General features: G+C 36.2%; 1 protein-coding gene across 1 annotated transcript in view; it reads left to right on the forward strand.

Annotated features, from left to right (window-relative positions):
- Positions 1-20,304, forward strand: part of PPP1R9A (protein phosphatase 1 regulatory subunit 9A) — a 299,948-nt gene that overhangs the window by 247,614 nt on the left and 32,030 nt on the right. Inside the window, exons 8-11 of the mRNA XM_035021390.1 lie at positions 191-244; positions 2,825-3,054; positions 4,539-4,635; positions 4,742-4,913. Coding sequence (XP_034877281.1) covers positions 191-244; positions 2,825-3,054; positions 4,539-4,635; positions 4,742-4,913 — 553 coding nt within the window. The remainder of the gene's footprint in view (positions 1-190; positions 245-2,824; positions 3,055-4,538; positions 4,636-4,741; positions 4,914-20,304) is intronic.

Genomic DNA, 20,304 nt, shown 5'->3' on the forward strand with positions numbered 1-20,304 from the left:
CCCCGTGTTTCATTAGTGTGCACCTAGTGAGTCATTTTACACACTAGACATTTTAATTTACAACCTGCTGCATTGCAGCACTTTCCTGGGCCGTCTGCTATGTGATAAGGTATTCTTCTAGCCGCCAAGGCTTCCAAAATATAGATACACTTTCTTAGTTCAGATTTTTTTCTTTCTTTTCAATTTCCAGTTGCAAATCAAACATGCAGTTACAGAAGCAGAGATTCAAAAATTGAAGACCAAGGTAAGCACCATTAAATGGTGTTTGAATTGTACTTTTTAAACTTCGGACGCTATGGATAAATTCAACCCTAGGACTGAAGGATTTGTTCCTATGCATTTGAAAGAGTACAAATGTGAGAGGTTCATTTCCACTGTTAGATAAGTAGACAGACCTGCCAGTGAGACACATGCCCCTAGGGGGTAAGCACCACCAGACTCCCTCAGTGAAGATAGCACGACGTTTTAAAAATACATATTTACATATTTGCACATATGTGGCCAGTTCCCTCTGAGAATTCCTCAAAAATTAAATAATGTTAATGGTTCTAGCATCCGAATTATGTTTTGACCACTAATTATGCTGTTATTATACAAGCTATTACGCTGTATCTCTTTCTCTTTATTTATCTTACTTTAAATAGGTTTATTCATTTACTTATTTTTAAATTCTTCATCAGAAACAATGTATTTTAATGTAGCACATTAATACGTTTTCATAGAAAAAAATTCCAATTTCTAATAATTAAATATTACGAAACTTAATATGATATGTGAATAATTGATTTTAGATGCCAGATGCTACTGGAAATTTTTAGACAAGTTTAGTTTGCATTATTTAAATTTGTGGAAAAAAAACAGGTCTTGATAAAAGGGGAGTATGTATTTTTAGTTTATATATGAAATAATACAAGATGCGAAAGGGCATGTTTAGTTGGTAAATTATAAGGTACTTGTAAATTCCTAGAATTGTGTCTAGGTTTATCAAATATGTAATTTCAAGGATTTAAAAATATTTTTTGAATTACTTTAAAAATAATATTCTTTATTGTTTTTGTGGTCTTTTAAAAACTAAGACATAATTTCTGCCTCCACCACTAATGATCTGTTTTCCTGTTCACATTGAACACTTATTTTGGTTTTTCCATGTGTTTTAAATGGAGATGAATTAGCAGGGCTGTTTTGGTTAAATGGTATTCTCAGCTAATAACTCTGTAGCTCTTAAGCCAAAACATGTCTATACATCATTCATGGTGTCAGCCAAGCTCTGTGAATAATCATTTTTAAATTAGTAGTGGTTGGTAAATAAACAACTTGAATACAAAACATTGCTTAATAAAAGATGCAGGAAAAACCTAGTCTTGTTTTAAATTGCTATTGTTTCTTAGCACAGAATGGAAGAATAGATTTTTTTTAATTGTTGGTTATAACCAGGGAGAAAGATTCCCCTATGTATTGTAAGTGCAAAACAAAAACATTTAATTTAGAAAATCCTATAAATTAGTATTTTGTATTTTTCTCTTTATTATATTGGCATGTAATAGCTATAGTAGCTTACTTTATTGTGACACTTTATATCCATGTTGATAATGGAATTCCTAATTTTGAAATGTTTTTTATTTTTTTACTTTGTAATCTGTTTTGTCAATGTATTTAGTTTAAAATATACATTAAAAGATATATATGTATTTATTTGCTGAATGTGGTATGGTTTGGGGATGTCTTCGATTTTGAAAATTGTTAGTTTATAATGACTGCATCCTTTTGAACTTGAAAGGAAGCATGTGAACTAGATGAAGCACTAGTTTAAAGGTCTATTAGTGTGAATAAATGACCTTTGACCCCTTACCTAAAGGATCAGCCTTGAATTTCCATAGAAATAAGGCGGTTGGAGTAGTACACTATCTATTCTTAAGAGTCTCTGGAAGCAGAAACACAGGAAGCTGCCTTTTTGTTCCATGAGAGGGATTTAAAATAAGTCAGCAATGATTTATATTTTTACTTACACTATCTTTTACACTTTTATGCAAATTGAAGTTTATAAGACTCTGGAAATTCAGAGCAGTGCCAGCAAAATAATGAGCCACAGACTATGTTCATGTCAGTTGAAATAAAGGATGTAATCATATTATTAAAAGGGATAAAAAACAAAGTAAAAATAACTAACATTTATCAGATTATGCCCACGGAGCTGTTCCAGGCGTGCTGTTGTGGTACATCACAATTCCATCTTATAGATAATATACCTGAGTCTTGGAGACTTTTGGAGTCAATTACTTGCCCAAGGTTTAAAGGCCACTAATGGTAGAGCTGGGCTTCAACTCTAAACTGAATGACTCCAGAGACCCCTTCTTAACTATTAGGCCAAACTGTGCTTCTGCCCCTCTCTCCTTCCCAGTGTGCCTCTCCCCCTTCCACTTTTCAATTAGTTTTTTTACATCTAATTATATGTAGGAAAAATGTCTAAAAGAAGGTACATTGAAGTTCATTGGGTAGAATCCAGTCAAACTCTAAAACAGTATGTACTGCTCACAGAGTTTCAAACCACATGGTGCAATGGAAAGATCATGGGAGGGGAAATCAAATCCAGGTTTTATTATTTCTCAGATGTGTGACCTCAGTTGGACAAAGCATTTCCCTTTTCAAGGCTTCCATTTCGTAATCTCTGAAATGCTGAAAATAAGTCTTACTCTTCTCATCTCAAGGTTCTAGATGATTGAGTCTAGGTGACAATGGAACTTGATTTAAAACATGCTATAAAAGCATGACGGATTTTGCTGCAGAATACCCAGACTATCCTTGCCTTGACATTTGCTTTATCCAGCTGCAAGCAGCAGAAAATGAGAAAGTGAGGTGGGAGCTAGAAAAAACCCAACTCCAACAGAACATAGAAGAGAATAAAGAGAGAATGCTGAAGTTGGAGAGCTACTGGATTGAGGCTCAGACCTTATGCCACACAGTGAACGAGCACCTCAAGGAGACTCAGAGCCAGTATCAGGCCTTGGAGAAGAAATACAACAAAGCAAAGAAATTGATCAAGGATTTTCAACAAAAGTAAGCAGCTTCTAATGACTAAGGAATAGTTGTGTGCATCTAAAGAAGTCTCGTATCCAGTGATGTTGTAACATCTAACAGAATAGAAAAGATAATCTTGGTGATCCTTTAAGCATTCAGACATTCAGTTTTGGAAATCACTTCTATCATTTTTTCATGTGAGATTATATTTGGTTTATTTTACAGTTTTTGGCTGTTGGTACCCACTGGTTTCTTTTTGATAGTCAGTCATTCCTAGTAACCCTGAAAACGTGTAAATCTATGTCCTTTTGGGAACAGCTCTGAGTAGGAAGCAAGAAGCCCCGTCGAAGGCACGCAGAATGACTGACCATTGCAAAGCAGCAACTGGGGCCTTGTGGAGGCTGCCTCTATCTCTGTTCTTAGAATCAGGGACTGCAGAACTTTCCCACCTCAGATAGCGTAAATCTCGACTAGCAAGACCCCTGCCCTCCCATTTTCCGTTGCTCAGCTGTTGAGAGAATCACCAGGGGCTCAGTTCACTGCAGTGAGAGAGTCCAGCAGCACGCTCTGCTTTTGAATCTCATCAGCTCTTTCCACACGAGTGCTGCTTTGCTTCCCTCTGTTGGATTTTGGTGTAATTTCAGGGAGATGGTTACTGGATGTTTTTCATCAGGTACCTCTGGCCAGCCAGAACAATAGAGTCGTGCCCGACCACTTCTGGTCTTCCAGGCCAAGCCTTAGAAGCTAAGCGTATGTGTAAGATTCACGATGTCTCTGTTACTTCCTATCACAGAAATAATATTTTTCATACTTAAAGTAGACTGCCATAAAATATTTATTGTGAGAAAGGGGAAATTACTCTTTGTGGTCATGAATCCAGTACATCGCTATTTTAACTCTTCCAGCCAAAAATGTCATACCTAATTGTATTTCATGTGATAACTTCTATAGTAAATGTTGCCAGATTTGCAGATTGTATTCCAGGCTCTCAAAATGGAGATATTTTCTCCTTCTCCCCATATTATCCGCTGGTGTGTAAGCGACAGCTCCCCCTCAGTGTTTCTGACCTGCCCAGTCCTTCGCCGCTGTCATTCGTAGAAAGCAAATTGTAATTATCTTCTGTAAACTCTTACCATCCAGTCCCATCAGTTTAGGAAGTATGACTTTATAAATATGGCATTATGACTGTGTGACACGTAGTCATTTCCACTAAATCAGCCAAGGTGGGTCGTTAGTTCAGAAGCTTCTTTCTAGACCTGTATGGGTGCCCTAGAATCAGGAGGTAACAAACGAAAACCCCAGTAAGCAGAATCCAAGCATTCTTCTTTAATTTCCAATCCCTTTAAATGTTTTATTTGCTTTCGTTACTAGACAGCTTTCCTCTGTGATTGAGTCTTGTTTATTTAAATAGCTGCCCAGTTATTTGTCCCACTGTGCAGTTTATTGCTTCAGATAAGAACTTTCACATGTTTCCTCAGTTATTGAGTATTTGATGCCATCAGATCTTTTATTTTTTTCTTAAGAGAACTTGATTTCATCAAGAGACAGGAAGCAGAAAGAAAGAAAATAGAAGATTTGGAAAAAGCTCATCTTGTGGAAGTTCAAGGTCTGCAAGTACGGGTGAGTTATGTGCTCAAAACCACTAAGTAATAGGATGGTTTTGCTGAGTACTTAGAGAGGAGTGCTGGCTTAGAGTTTTATGGATGGATTTTTTTTTCCCCCTTAGATTAGAGATTTGGAAGCTGAGGTGTTCAGACTACTGAAGCAAAATGGGACTCAAGTTAACAATAACAACAACATCTTTGAAAGAAGAACATCTCTTGGTGACGTCTCTAAAGGAGATACCATGGAGAATTTGGATGTCAAGCAGACATCTTGTCAAGATGGCCTAAGTCAAGGTTTGTTTAAACCAACCACAAAAATTGTTTCCAATGACTATAAAATTTGGCCTCACATTCTTCTTTTTCTTACCCAGAGATTTAAAAGTTGAGACAACCTTCCTGCCATGAGAAAGAAGAAAAGGCTTATCAAAATAAAAACCCATCATTTGGCTCTTGTTTTATCAAAAACCAGTGCCTTGATGAAAGGAAATAACAAAATTGCAACTTAAGCCAAATATTTTTAAGTCATCATAATATTGATAGACTTAATGAACTACCTTAAAAATATAAGTAAATAAACTACCTTACCACGATCGTTCATCCCATCTAGGGTGAGCTACTACTTATGTATTAATAAGTAAATCTTGCAACTTTTAAGTCATTAGAATGAAAATCTTTTTCCTAACATCAGAAGGCTGACTCCCTACTTCTAGCACTTGGAATTCATTGAGTTAAGAAGTTCTGTATAGTTTTGTGCTCTTACCTTGGTGTCCTTTCTATACTTCTCAGTCTTTCCTGTCAAAGAGCAAATAAGACCAAAACCCTGGAAACATTTGCAATCGTGAATGTTTGTCTTATTTTATGCACCAGCCATAAAACGGTCACTTGTTTTCTCACACAAACACACATCCGTACAGAGGTTGTGTGTATATGAATGTGAATGAATGTTTTAATATCTATAGTATATTTATAAAATAGAAAATATATAAGAGTTTATAAAGATAAATACACAGGAGGATATAAAACCTTTGGTTTCATCTTTTGAAGTTTTTACCTAATAGTTACCGGAAAAAGGGAAAGGAAAAGAATGTTGTGAAGCAACACCAGACAACTCACAGGTGGTGATTTGAAAATGCAGGGAAACTGTTCACTAATGAGCAACCGGTTTAGTTCTCTGATGATCTTTCTCACATATTGAAATGTCTCCAGTGAGACTTCTCTTGATACACAAGTGTTGATATCATATCATTAACTTTTAGAACTGCGCTCTTAACCATTAAAAATAAAAAGTATTGGAAATCTTCATTTAACATTAAAGTGCGATCTAGAAATTCGAGACCATTTACTACATTTATATCCTTTTGCTGGGCTTTCCCTTAATAAAATATAATGTGTAAATAATGCCTCCTGGGTAGCTTAAAGAGTAGTGTTTAGCACCAGCATTACCACTAACTGAAGAGCTGTATGTCTTCAGGATGGTCATTTAGCATCTCTGGACTGGTTTTACTATGTATAATATAAAAATAGTAACACTTCTGTTTTCTCCATACTAACGGGTGTTTTGAGGTTATGTGACTTGGTCACTGAGGTGAATAAAAGCTTTTATAGGATTATAATTTTTATATCTGAAACTCCAGAAGATTGATTTCTAAAGAAAAAGGTCAGAAAAAAAAATCAGTGTTTTTTTTTCACCTTTTTGACTATTTTCATTCCATTAAGTTAATTGTAGTTTATAATAAATAAGTGTTTCTGCTGTGACATGCACCAAGTATGATCAGTAGCCAGTGGCTTTCCAATGTTCAGTTCATTTCTGTTCATTTATTTCCATTCAGAAATCTGTATCTTGTCAAACATATAATTGATGGTATTTATTAAATTATGGGACTACAGAAGATCAACAAACTCTACTATTAACATGCTGATTTGGATCAAAACCTTATATTTCTTCTGAACCCTTTTCCTATTCTACACCCTCCATTTTGCCACATAATTATCAGTTTCCCTAGCAACACTGTCGGCTCACAGTGAGATGCAGAGACTACTAATTCTTACTGAAACCAATCCATGCTTGTGCAGTGGAGGTAGAATCAGTCATCTTAGACATTTGTAGCATACATATCAAGCGGTGCTCTCCCAGTTTTGCTGCCGAGGACAGTCAGTGATAAATCTCCTTGAATTTCAATTGCTTGATCACATAAACTAAAATGGCTTGGTCAGTAGCTAGATAGGAATGCTCTGGAAAGCACTTTTCTAAATTGATCCTTTGCTTCTGTTGCTAGGGAACGCTGAAGTCCTAGAGGTTTAGAAAATGAAGTAAAACTGAGGACCAAACACAGGCCATTCGGCACTTCAAGATCCCTCCCACTCCCCCCACCCCCCCACACATACCTTTTTGCAACAGGATGAGTAGAGCAGTTGCCTTCAGTCCTGCTAGTTTCTGCCCCTTAAATGCAGTGCCCCTTCTTCCCACTTCCTGTGGACTGTCCAATTCTGACTTGCTTTCTGAGCACTGGAGTGTTATTATTGTTAGGATGAGTGAGTGGTTTAGCAGATCTTTAGGCCTTGGGGCAGCCCAGTGAAGCAAAAGGATTATCAATTAAAGTCAACGAAAAACTATGTTAAAATGAAATACTGAAAGAAAGAGAAAGGAAGGAGGGAATGAAGGAGGCAGAAAGGGAGGAGGAGGAAAGGAAGAGCCTGCAAGCAGTCATTTCTTCGCAGGGAGTCATGTTCTTCTAAGAATGAGCTTCCCAGCTGAGGAGGGATTAATTACTTGACTCTTGGTATTTAATTATTATTATAAGTTTTCAGAGTGATAAAATTATTTTTCAAACCATGCAGAAATTTACCACAGTTACAGTTCTATTTGAACACTGTTTGTGTGGCTCTCTCTGTAAACCAAGCCTACTCAAGTATCTCATTAAAATTTTGGTAGATTATACAAATCCATTACTTAATATGGTCTAATACACTTTTCTTATCCTAGTACATAAAGCAAACATAACAATTTTTTTCACCAGGAGCCATGGCAGACCCTTATTAAGGATTATTACTAAATTATTAAGAGTTATTAATTAGCACTTACTATTTATTAAATAAGGCACATTGTTTTACCTGTGATCCAGGATGTGAAAAGTAATTATTTTGCCCTCCTGCCATGTTTTTTGTTGTCATTTCTTAGTGCCTGAGTAGTGCTGGTCTATGTAAGAGTTTTCTATCCTATATCCAGGGGCCCTAAGTGACTAGAAATGTCTGCAACTGCCCAGGTTTTTAAGTCATGATTAGAATAAGAGCAGAGAACAGGTTAGAGAGATCTTGGAAGAAAAGGGTTGTAGTCTTAGTTTGATTAGATTCCCTGGAAAACTCACTTGAAAAACATGAGCTTCCTGCACTTCAGATATTCCAGGATCCTTAAGATGATACTGTTTTTGGCTTCGAATATTTTAAACGCTCTTGTGAAAGGTTCTGCATATCCATAGAAATAATGAAAGAAAAACTAGGACTAATTGGTAGAAGTTACATATGAAGGCAGATTATCATTATCCTGCCTCAGGAGGTTAGAAGTAAATTTATGATACCTTTAGACAAGTGTTTTGAACACTGAAAGTCTGGTGCCACACTGATTTGTAAGAGGAAGGATGGCTTCTAGGTAGAAAGAACAGTGTTTGTCCCTGCCAGCTGTATAACAAGGCATGTCATTTGTAGGATAAAGGGTGAGGAAGATGAATGGTTTGATAGAAGACAAATATATAGATGAGATGAACATTTTAAGAGATGAGAGGGAGTTTGAAGAAGAAGGAAAAAATGAATAAAATTAGAATAATTTTTTTTTCTGATTCATATACCTTATGTTAAAGGTATGTTTCAGGGTATTCTTGGAGTAAAAGTAGGCTTTGAATGCCCGAGAAGTCATGACTATTTCTGTAAGCATTGTGATTCATTAATCGTTTTGAGGCATAACAGGAACTGGGTCACTTGTAGGTTTGTAAAGGTAGTTCAAGTATCCCCATGAAGTTCGGGTGTTATTACCAAATCCTTCTTCTTTCTCACACCTATCTACTCAGCTAGTGTGCCACTAGTTAGAAAACACTGAATGTTATCTTCCCTAAAGTGTGAACATGAAGGTTTATATAAACCCTTTTATTCTTAGTTCCTTTAGTTACTTACTATTCCTTAGCTCTAGCAAGAACTGAGCCAGAAAAAAAAAAGACTAAAGGTGCAAGATGGCAGATTGTAGGAAAGTCTAGACTCTCAGCATAGATTGTATCTACAATTAATTACTCAAACCTGGGTGTCTTTAAAAAAAAAAAAAATATATATATATATATATTTCTTAGCTACTTTCCAGGTAACTTAAGAATATTCTGGAGAAAGGAGCATAAGGATATGAAAATAATACCTTCTTGCTTCCTCTCCTTTCCCTTACACTTTTTCCACAAAATGGTTTGGTTATTAAGATAAAGCTTTAGATTTCCTAAAAGTTGATCCCTAAGATGGTAGTCTGCACCTGAATCCTAAACCCAGCATGCTTGGTCAGAAACCCCAGATCTGTGGACATTTCAGTGAAACTCAGCCTGCTTAGATATTTAAGCCAGCCAATTCTCTGATCATCAGGTCATATCCACATGTATTTGCTTGTTGTGACCCAGTTGTTAGCTTACTGGTTTGCATGGAATCTGATTTCTCTGAATTAAATTATTTCTTTGAAATTTACTCTGATTTCAATAAAGTCTTTATCAGGAAGAGCAAAGGTAAGTAACCAACTGCCATTAAGGGTATGTACCTTTTTTATCTATATGTTTTATCCTTATATTTCATTCACTCATATATTGTCTAGAAGTAATTTGGAGAGATGCCAGGATTGGGTAAATTGATTGTGGCAAGATAAGAAAGAACAATGAGGATGAGTACAAGTGGAGCCAGAAATAATGCTGCAGGTATATATACCATGCTTACAGTATTTCTGAGGCAAGGACTTTAATTTGGCTCTAAGCTTCCTAGTTGCCAAAGGAAATAGAAACCCTTGTTCATTACATTATTCACAGTGTCCATAAGATAAAAGAACAAACCATCTGCTTAAAAGAAGTACAACTAGTGGCACAAATATTTGCATGATTTGGAGAAAACAAGGAAATCCACTGATGATTGTTATTAGGACATTTTCACATAGTGACCCTCAGTGTAGACTAATGGCATCACACAAATATGTAATGTAGTGTTCAGTAAAACCAATTTAAATTATTGAGGAGAGGATAGATAAGACACGATGTACTCAGCTATCTGTTGGTCTAGTTTGGTGCTCAGGTGCTCTTTCATGTATATCAGGTTAAATTTGTTAACCATGTTCAAAACTTCTAGAATGTGTTACTGAGAGAGAGGTGTTTAAAAAAAGTCTCACCCTGTAATTGTGGAGTTTTCTGTTTCTTCTTTTGGTTTTGTCAGTTTTTGCTTTATGTGTTTGAGGTGATGTTAATAGGCACATACAGTTTAGAATTGTCATATCTTCTTGGTAGATTGACCTTTGATCATCAGAGAATGTTTCTATTTTTAGTAATTCACCCTTAATATCTGCCTTGTCTGATATTTGAAGAGCTATATCAGCTTTCTTTTGGTTAGTGTTTGTATGGTATATAATTTTCGTATACTGTAAACTTTCTATGTCTTTTGTAGCAGTATATAGGTGTTTATTTTTTATTACAATCTCTCAGTCTTTTTAATTTTTCCCAATTCTTTATTTTTAAGATGCATTTAGAAAGTTCTTATTTAATTTATTTACTGATATGTTGAGTTTAAACCTAAGCTCTTACTATTTGTTTCTAATCTAACAAACAAAAATCTTTGTTCTTTTTATCTGCTTTCTTGCTTTCTTTTGGATTAATCAAGTGGGGATTTTTTTTCTAATTTACTTTTTTCTGTGTTAACTTTTATTCTTCTGTTTTTGGATACCTACAGATATAATTTAGAATATTTGCAGAAAAGAATGGACTGAATATACATTCATGTACTTCCCATTCAACTGTATAAAAAGAATTTCTTTTTTTTAATCTTAAGACAACTTTATTGGCATGATTAAAAACATTTTTATTAGATGATGACAAAATATGTAAACATGAAAAAATATTGGTGGCTCTACCTTATAACCAATATTTTAAATTTGAATATTTGCTATTTGCCAGTGTATTGCCAGTTCCTTCCTTATTTTATTAAAAACAATCTATTTATTGGTTCCATGTGAAATCATAACAATTATTTTTTGGGGGAAATGAGTCCCTACTGCAATTGAATATAAAAAAAAAATCTTTTTTAAAGATTTTATTTATTTGAGAGAGAGAGCACACAAGCAGAGGGAGGGGCAGAAGGAGAGGGAGAGAGAGAATCCCAAGCAGACTCCATGCTAAGCATGGAGCCCGATGTGGGGCTCGATCTCACGACCCTGAGGTGATGACCTGAGCCAAAATCAAGAGTCAGATGCTTAATCAACTAACCACCTACATGCCCCTAGTTTCATAACACCTGAAACTAAGATATCACTGTATGTTAATTAAACTAAAATTAAAGAAAATTCTTCTGTAACTGGAGTGTGACCTGTGTCACTGAGTAAAGAGTTAATAAAAATCCTCAAAAAGTTGGGGTTTGGGTTTTTTAAAATTCTTTTTATACATGACATGTCTTGTAATCCTTAATTGCTTTTAATAAATATTTAGTGGCAATATATTAGAGGTTATACACCTAGGCAAATGCCTCGAGTATGGTTTTCTGTATAACTAATTGAGTACAGATCTGTATATTTAACAAACAGTTAAGCTGCAGATGGGGTTAATACATTTGTATAAGATTTAAGCTGTCTAACACAGTCGTGTTCTGGAATCAAGTTCCTCTTCTACTCTGAGGTGAGCAGAGTGACACCCATTAGCTGGCCAGGATTCTCTTCCTTAAAAAATAAACAAATAGGGATGCCTGGGTGGCTCAGTTGGTTAAGCGGCTGCCTTTGGCTCAGGTCATGATCCCAGGCTCCTGGGATCGAGTCCCACATCGGGCTCCTTGCTCAGTGGGGAGCCTGCTTCTCCTTCTGCCTGCCGCTCCCCCTGCTTGTGCTCTCTCTTTCTCTCTCTGACAAATAAATAAAATCTTTTAAAAATAAATAAAGCAAAACAAAAGACTTGCTTATTCACAGAGATAAATACTGAATCCAGAAATGCATTTTACATACATTTATATATATAACCTATATAATATCATAACCAACTTGTGTCTATACAAGGAACCCAAAGTTGGTTTAACATTCAAAAACTCGTATAATTCATATATTAACTAGAGGAATAATCTATATAATCATCTCATTGGATGAAGACAAACATTTAATGAAGTTAAACACTTATTCATGATAAAAAGTTTATTAGAAATACAAAAGTTTATTAAACTAGAACTTTCTTTTTTTTAAAACTAGAACTTTCTTAACTTGATATGTGAAGCAAACAAGTCTATCAAATTGCATCATAGTAAGTGGGGAAATGCTAAAATCAAGAACTTCTTTTAAAATTAAGAATATTGTTAACATTTCACCACTTACTGTGCTATAACCACTTCTATTCAGTGTTTTCCTTGAGGTCCTAGCAAGTACCAGACAAGCAAAAGAAATAAAAAATATAAGGAATAAAAAAGAAAGTAGCAAATTTGTTACTATTCACTGATAATAAAATTGAATACTTAAAAACCTTCAAGAATACAGATTATTAGAATTAATAAGAGTTCAGCAGGATGGATGGCTCCACGAATCATTAGACATCAGTTAGTTGTAACAAACAGAAAATGTCATTTTTGTACAAGTGATTTATAATAGCAACAAAAAATATAAGATAGCCAGTATGAATTTAGCAAAAGAAGCTCAAGAGCCACGGTAAGATACTCAAGAAGACCTATATAAATTGGTAGAGGTAGGAAGCCTCAGTATTACAAAAATGCCTTAACACCAGTTTTTTTATTTTTATTTTATTATGTTATGTTTACCACCATACATTACATCATTACTTTTTGATGTAGTGTTCCATGATTCATTGTTTGCGTATAACACCCAGTGCTCCATTCAATATGTGCCCCCTTTAATACCCATCACCAGGCTAACCCATCCCCCCACCTCCCTCCCCTCTAGAACTCTCAGTTTGTTTCTCAGAGTCCATAGTCTCTCGTGGTTCGTCTCCCCCTCCGATTTCCCCCCCTTCATTTTTCCCTTCCTACTATCTTCCTTTTTTTTTTTTTTTTTTTTAACAGGTAATGTATTATTTGTTTCAGAGGTACAGGTCTGTGACTCATCAGTGTTACACAATTCACAGTGCTCACCATAGCACATACCCTCCCCAATGTCTATCACCCAGCCACCCCATCCTTCCCACCCCCCACCACTCCAGCAACCCTCAGTTTGTTTCCGGAGATTAAGAATTCCTCATATCAGTGAGAACATATGATACATGTCTTTCTCTGATTGACTTATTTCACTTCGTTCGCATAATACCCTCTAGTTCCATCCACGTCGTTGCAAATGGCAAGATTTCGGGTTTTTTGATGGCTGCGTAATATTCCATTGTATATATATACCACATCTTCTTTATACATTTATCTGTTGATGGACATCTTGGCTCTTTCCACAGTTCGGCTATTGTGAACATTGCTGCTATAAACATTGGGGTGCACGTGCCCCTTCAGATCACTACATTTGTATCTTTGGGGTAAATACCCAGTAGTGCAACTGCTGGGTCGTAGGGTAGCTCTATTTTCAACTTTTTGAGGAACCTCCATACTGTTTTCCAGAGTGGCTGCACCAGCTTGCATTCGCACCAACAGTGTAGGAGGGTTCCCCTTTCTCCGCATCCCCGCCAACATCTGTCGTTTCCTGACTTGTTCATTTTAGCCATTCTGACTGGTGTGAGGTGGTATCTCATTGAGGTTTTGATTTGGATTTCCCTGAAGGGCATGCCAAAAATTTGAGAGAAGGTATTTGCAGCCCATTTAACTAAGAAAAACGATTGTTTTCCAGAATATACTAAGAACACAACTAACTTAATAGAAAAATGGACAAACACATAAGCAATCAGTTCACCAAAAAAAGGAAAACCTAGAGCTTGGTAAACATAAGTAAACATTCAGCCTCATCAGTAAAAATAAAGTGATTTGCAGGTATAAAGTTTCACAGTAATATGTGATAGCCAGCATGAAGGACAACTCATACAGCTATTTTGCTAAAGCGATTTGGTATTATCCAGTAAAATGGAAGATATGAAAATTCTGTGGCCCACCAAGTTTACTTCTACATGTGTATATGCTTCTGGAAGTTCTTGTAAATGTGTACCAAAAGACATGTTCAAACATGCACAGCAATATTGTTCATAAGAATTGCAGAAAAAAGTGAATTAATCCTAGTCATACCTTTCTACATAATGTTGAGCAAACAAAATGACAATTTGCAGAATATTGAATATAGTTCATTACCATATATAAACTCAAAAAGCAAGCAGAATTTATATTGCTTAAGGACAGTTTTGTGAATAAATAGGAGAAAAAATAGGGGCTGCACCTAGAAATAAGGCATAGAGAGGGCTTCAAAAGTACCAATTTTATTTTTTAGGCTTGATGGTAGGAACATTGGGTGTCTTTTTCCTTCTTTTTCTATATGACTTACATATATGGTATAATTTTTGTATAAATAAAAATATTAAAATAGACATTTTTAAGTAGCTTAATTGAAAGATAAGAATGAGGAAAATCACAAAAGCCTTTTGGGGGCTTATCATACTTAAGATTTAATAAGGGGGGGAAGTCAACACCAAGAGACATTGACATCAATAAGGAGGTTCCTGAGGTCACTGGCCTCCTCCAGGAAATCATTTTCTGCTGAGGCTGTAATCATGTGTTGTCTTTGTCCTTTTTGCCTTTCCCTGGGCCCTCAATGTTAGTGGCTCTTCTCAGATACCTGTGGATATGAAGCCAGACTAGATCCCTACCACCACGTCTGATTTATTTCCTGATGGAGTCTGAGAGTACATTAAGCATTCACTTTTAGCATTGGAACCCAGAATTTTAAAATAAGGTTAAAGGCATGATTAAAGCCAGAATTCATTAAATGGAAAGTCATTAAAAGGAAAGTGAATGCTTGCACTATATTATCAAGAGTGTCTTATACAAGAGCATTAGATACAGAGCAATGGGGTAATTATTCCTTGGTGTCACATTGTTTAGTTCTAAATTGGGGCAGGAGAGAATTCTGGAGTGGATTCAGCTTGCTTTTATCATGCATACAGATATAATTTCTTGGTAAACTTTCATCATTTTCATTTTTCCTGAACAAATTATTTGCAGCAACTTTTAATCCCCAATAAATAATTTTGACCATGAAATATTATTGAATTGCACTAATTAAAGGGTGAACATTCCCGGTAAATCACAATGGAAATTTTTAATGAACAAGCCAAGTGAATGAGAAATCAATACTTATTGATTGTTTTCTGGCATATCATTAGAGCCAAAATCTGTTCTCTTACTCAAAAAGCAAAGCACCTAAATTGCCTGCCTAGTTTTGTGCAAGTTGTGCATCTGTCTTTGTGTAAGTCATTAAGACTTTTGTTGCCAAATCAACGAGGCATTCAGAAGGAGGTATTCAGTTGCAAAATGACAACTCTTCTTGGTTCCTGTTTCTCACTGCCTCTTTGTAAGTTCACAGAAGTCACCAGACCTTCAGTCCTACTGAGGTATGCATTAGTACTAGAAGATATCTAAAGTTGTTTTGATAGAAAACAAGCTATTTTGTCAGAATGAGCTTAAGTTTAGTAGTTCTCTGTCCACTTTAGGAAAAGGGGGCTGCTTTATATTTTATTTTGACTTTTAAATTTTGTTTGCTGGGAATTGAACTATAAGGTAGATTATGATCTGAAGTAAAGACAATTTTATTTTATTTTTTTTTAAGATTTTATTTATTTATTTGAGAAAGAGAGTGCGCAAGCAGAGGGGTGGGGCAGAGGGGTAGGGAGAGGAAGAGACAGAATCCTAAGCAGACTCCACAGTGAGTGCAGAGCCTGCTGTGGGGCTGGATCCCAAGACCGTAAGATCATGACCTGAGCCAAAACCAAGAGGCAGAGTCTCAACCAACTGAGCCACCATGTGCCCTGGTAGTAAAGACAATTTTAACCTGAATGTGTGGGATATAGCTCCTCTTCAAGGAAACTTTACAAGATAGCTGTATTCTGAAGTGTTTCTTATATTTTAGAGATAATGCTCGGGTTCACCGTGAAATTCTAATTACACAGATTGGGAGATGCTGTATAGTTAGGTTAAGGTAAAATTGACTAAAAGAACAGGCTGGGAAATCAGGATGGGAGGATACAAAAGAAGATGATGCACGAGTGGTTTCTAAGTGCAGTGCATGTTGGTAGGTTCCTGTAAATTTTTCAGGGTGGAGCTCAGATTTCACACCATCCACCAGCCAAGAGGGAAATATGATCAATCATGGTGTCACGGCCTCTTTAAAATTAAAACCAAACAATGAACAGCTATTTCTGGAATTAGGACCAGAAAATTATCTTGTGTGTATGGTTCTGAACAATGTTCCAACCATATTGTTTCAGTAGTTATGAGATCTTTAGGGTTTTTTCTGTGAATGCAGGACACTAATATCAAGTTATGACTGAATCCCAGGGGACATGAAGTAATGTTCTACTTCAATACTTCACACTAATTAAGTCTCTGAGAACCCACAGGAAATGCCACGTATTAGGAAACTTAAGAAACAGAACTTGGGTTCTGTGAGTTTTGCCTGTGAGTTTTGTGATGACAGTAAGGGCCTTAAGAGTACCCAAAAAGTCATTCAGATATTTATTTTGGTATTATAATTAATGTTTGATTTATTCAAGCTACATTATCAAAAACCTAGTTTTTAAATTTGATTTGCAAATCACTGTTAAGGGATCTTTGAATAATATTTAGTTCCTATTTACAAACTTAGCTAATTAGCACCTACAAACATTTTAAATTGCATTTATAAATTCGTTACATTTGACTTCCTTTTTAAATACTATTTTTAGTGACTGACAGTCTTTGCAAGTACTTAAGAAATTCTCATGCACCTGTTACATTACACTTACAAGTAGTGTAGCCTTTGAGTTTTCTTAAACCTTCTGATGCTATATGTATGTAATTAAGTCTTCCCATAGTTGAAAGATACTTTCCCAATAAGGAAGCCAACAACTGTTATCTCAAGTAACTGAGGTTATTTCCTACAAAAGGCATAAACTCTGAATTCTTCTTATAGTAATCAAGGAAACTATTACATCACTATATATAATTTGGGGGATTGCCTACTTAGCATATTTGGGATTACTAATATCCACAGATTTTTGTAGGCATCCCTGAATGACAACACAGAAACTTGTTTATTGTTGTCTTGTCAGAGATGCCATAATATCAAGAAGAGGACATTTACATATCCCACCTTCCTAGACCCAGCTTATGTACATGACCTCATGGTCCTACTCACAGAAGTCTGCAGTTCCCAACCAGTTTGCCCATTTGATTAGATTTTACAATTCTTTGACGATTTCTATCAGATTCTAAAGATGTTTGACAGTGAAGGAATCCTAAGATATTGAATGCTTTTCCCTGTTGTCTAAACGTAAATTATCCTTTCAAATTCTCAGAATCAATGACTCTTACAAGTGGTACAAATGATATTTGATGGAATTTAGGGTATCTGACATAGTTTTTCTCTGCCTTCCAGCCACTGTCTCCCTGGGCAGTCTAGTGGCATTCCAAAAAGTCAGGGGCAACAGAGTTTGGACCTCTCTGCCCTCTTGAGAACAGAGAGGTAGGTTAACCATAAGCTGAAGAAGTTGGGTATCAGACTGCGCTGGAGAGGCATTACACTAAAACAGATAACCAATTATGTTTCAGAGGCTACACAGATAGTTTTGAGGTTGCATTTATTGAAAGAGTGATAAAAAAAAAAGGAATTCTTTAGTATCTTTTGAACAGTAAGAAATGAAATGTATAGTTCATACAACAATAATCTCAGACCTACTTAAAAGATTAGGAAACAGCAATCATCTACTTGTTCTGAAATTGTAAGAAATCAGCTTCCTAAAATTTCATAAATACTACTTGGGGTATAAAATATATTAGCTTTTAGGCGATTATAAGGAAAGTAACTAAATTAATAGAGTTCAGGGTGGGAGTTGCCTGCGGGTGGGTTCTTAAGTAAAGTGCTGTCATGAGATGAGATGAAGTTGTGTAACTTGGTCTCAAATTACCGTATCCGAGTCAATACATCTTTGCTGTGCCATGCTAAAACAAAGTAATGACTGGAAGCTAAGCCATAGGGCCCTAATCAAGCCAGATCATCTGGCAGTTAGTGGAGGAGCAAGGCAGGCAAACAGTCTCCACAGACCTAATTGAAAGGTTTGCAGCCTTCTCACATGGGGCAGTGAGACAGTCACAAGGATTTGGACAAAGTTTCCTGGACTAATATCAACATCTGGGAATCCTGAGTCCGAAAACACCAGAGCTCTTGGATTAGAATGGAATTAAGATGTCTGTAAAAGAAAATGTACTGAATGTGTGGGTTGTTGTTTTGTTTTTTACTAATTTTAAATATATAAGTAATATATTAAATGCAAAAAAATACATATAATACAAAAATATTTAACATTACAAATAAGTTTAAAGTACCTGTTGGCCAAGATCTCCAAATCTAATACCTTCCTTGGAGGTAACCACCATCGTCAGTATCTTTCTCCTTAAATCGTAGGCGTCACTGTATCATTAGAAAATATATTTTATGTTGCTCTTTTTAAAATATTTAAAATGAATGTACATATGGTTCTGCAACTTGCTTTAGTCGTGTAAGAATATCTTGCTAATCTTTCCACATCAGTAAATACATTCATTGGGTGCTTATGTAACAGTCACTCTTCCAAGCATTGTATTTCTATTAATGCATTTGGTCCTCACAGCAGTGCAGTTATTAGTGCTGTGTTATCATTGTGCCCATTTTGCAGTTGAGGATCCTGAGGGACAGAGAGGTTGGGGAAATTGCCCAATTTAGTGGCGGAGCCACTATCTGGATTTTGTTTGAGGAAGACTTACTACAGATCACTCTCGTGGTAACTGTTTTACACCCCCTCTCCGATATACATAAACCTACATCTGCACGCAGGACGTATCAACCGCAAACCCACGGGCCCACCTTCTGTGAACTTGCAGTGACTGTGAGTGATATGCAGCTACTGTTCAAGTTTTAAAATGCCACCAAGTGTCTCATGATGCTCAGCATTGTAGTTGATAGTAGCATAAGTGAGATAATAGAAGTAGGACTGGTTTTGAGGAGAATAATGCCCGTAAGAATGCAGAGCAGCCCCCGTTGTCCTGCTACTCCATTCCCCTCCTTCCCTTGCCATCTCTATCTGATCTGTGGGCCGCATTCCATTTGCGTCAAAAATAACGTCAATCTAGTGAAAATACTGAATGACTCACAGCATTACTGTAGGGAAACTGGTTGCTGTGTAATAGGATATATAACATCCTAATTTCATAGAACATTTTTCATAACAGCTGCTAAAATCATAATCGAATCCATTAAATTTTTTTAAAGGACGCAATTCGAAGCAATATTGAAGCTAGTCTTCAAATGCAGGTACACTAGGGTGGAGTCCCACCCATGCAACACCACTCTATCCTTAACTACTTCATTTCTTTTCTGTGTTTGTCTGTCTGTATTTATTAATCTACTGGAGTCTGCTCATCTTTTGTGTGTCTAGCTGCATTTGAGTCAGAGGTAGGCTTCTTTCAGAGACTGGAGGGTCTGAAAAAAAAGAATAGAGAAGGAAAGGAGAGATGAAAAGGAAATTTCCCTCTGATTCTTATGGACAACAGAACACGATAGCCTGGAGAGAAGGGGTAGGAGAAGAGCCCAGGGTCTTGGGTTTATAAAAGCAGTGTTAGGTTATTGATTAAGGTCTCTGTAGAGAGTGAATGACAGTGAGAGAACATGGCCACCTAAGCCCTTACATTCAGTTGCATATAACTTAGCAATGTGGAGCCAGTTGGATTTCTTCTGCCACATTGTCATCCTCAAAACTGACAGCTAATTTTTTGATGTAAGAATTTTACTCCTTGGATAAATATAAAACCAAATAAAATCCCTCAGGTTTTTTTCTTTCTTCGATACTATATACTTCTGGAAATTTGCAAAGTTAGGACCTGACCTGTATTTTTGTTTGGAACATAAAACTAAAACAAAGACTCAACGAAGGCAAAAGATTACTTGTGAAGTTTACTTTCAGACTTGAGAGTGACCTTCCAGAAGGATGGTAAGTGCTTTTTTTTTTAAAGTTTTTTTTTTATTATTTATTTGAAAGAGAGAGAGAGCAGGGGGAGGAGCAGAGGGAGAGGGACAAGCAGACTCTGTGCTGAGCACAGAGCCTGGCACAGGGCTGGATCCCAGGACCCTGAGATCATGACCTGAGGCGAAATCAAGAGTTGAGATTAACCAACTGAGCCACCCAGGCTCCCCCAGATGATAGACTTCTGAGGACTGAGCTCTATCCAGTCTCATCCACAGATTAACTGTGTGATGCAGCTATAAACAAGTTAGTAATCTTCTTTGAGCCTTGTTTTTCCTATCTGGAAAAGAAGGCTGGGATAGAATCCC

Source organism: Mirounga leonina, unplaced genomic scaffold (assembly GCF_011800145.1).
Source record: "Mirounga leonina isolate KUSES-001 unplaced genomic scaffold, KU_Mleo_1.0 Mir_174, whole genome shotgun sequence".
NCBI lineage: Eukaryota > Metazoa > Chordata > Mammalia > Carnivora > Phocidae > Mirounga > Mirounga leonina.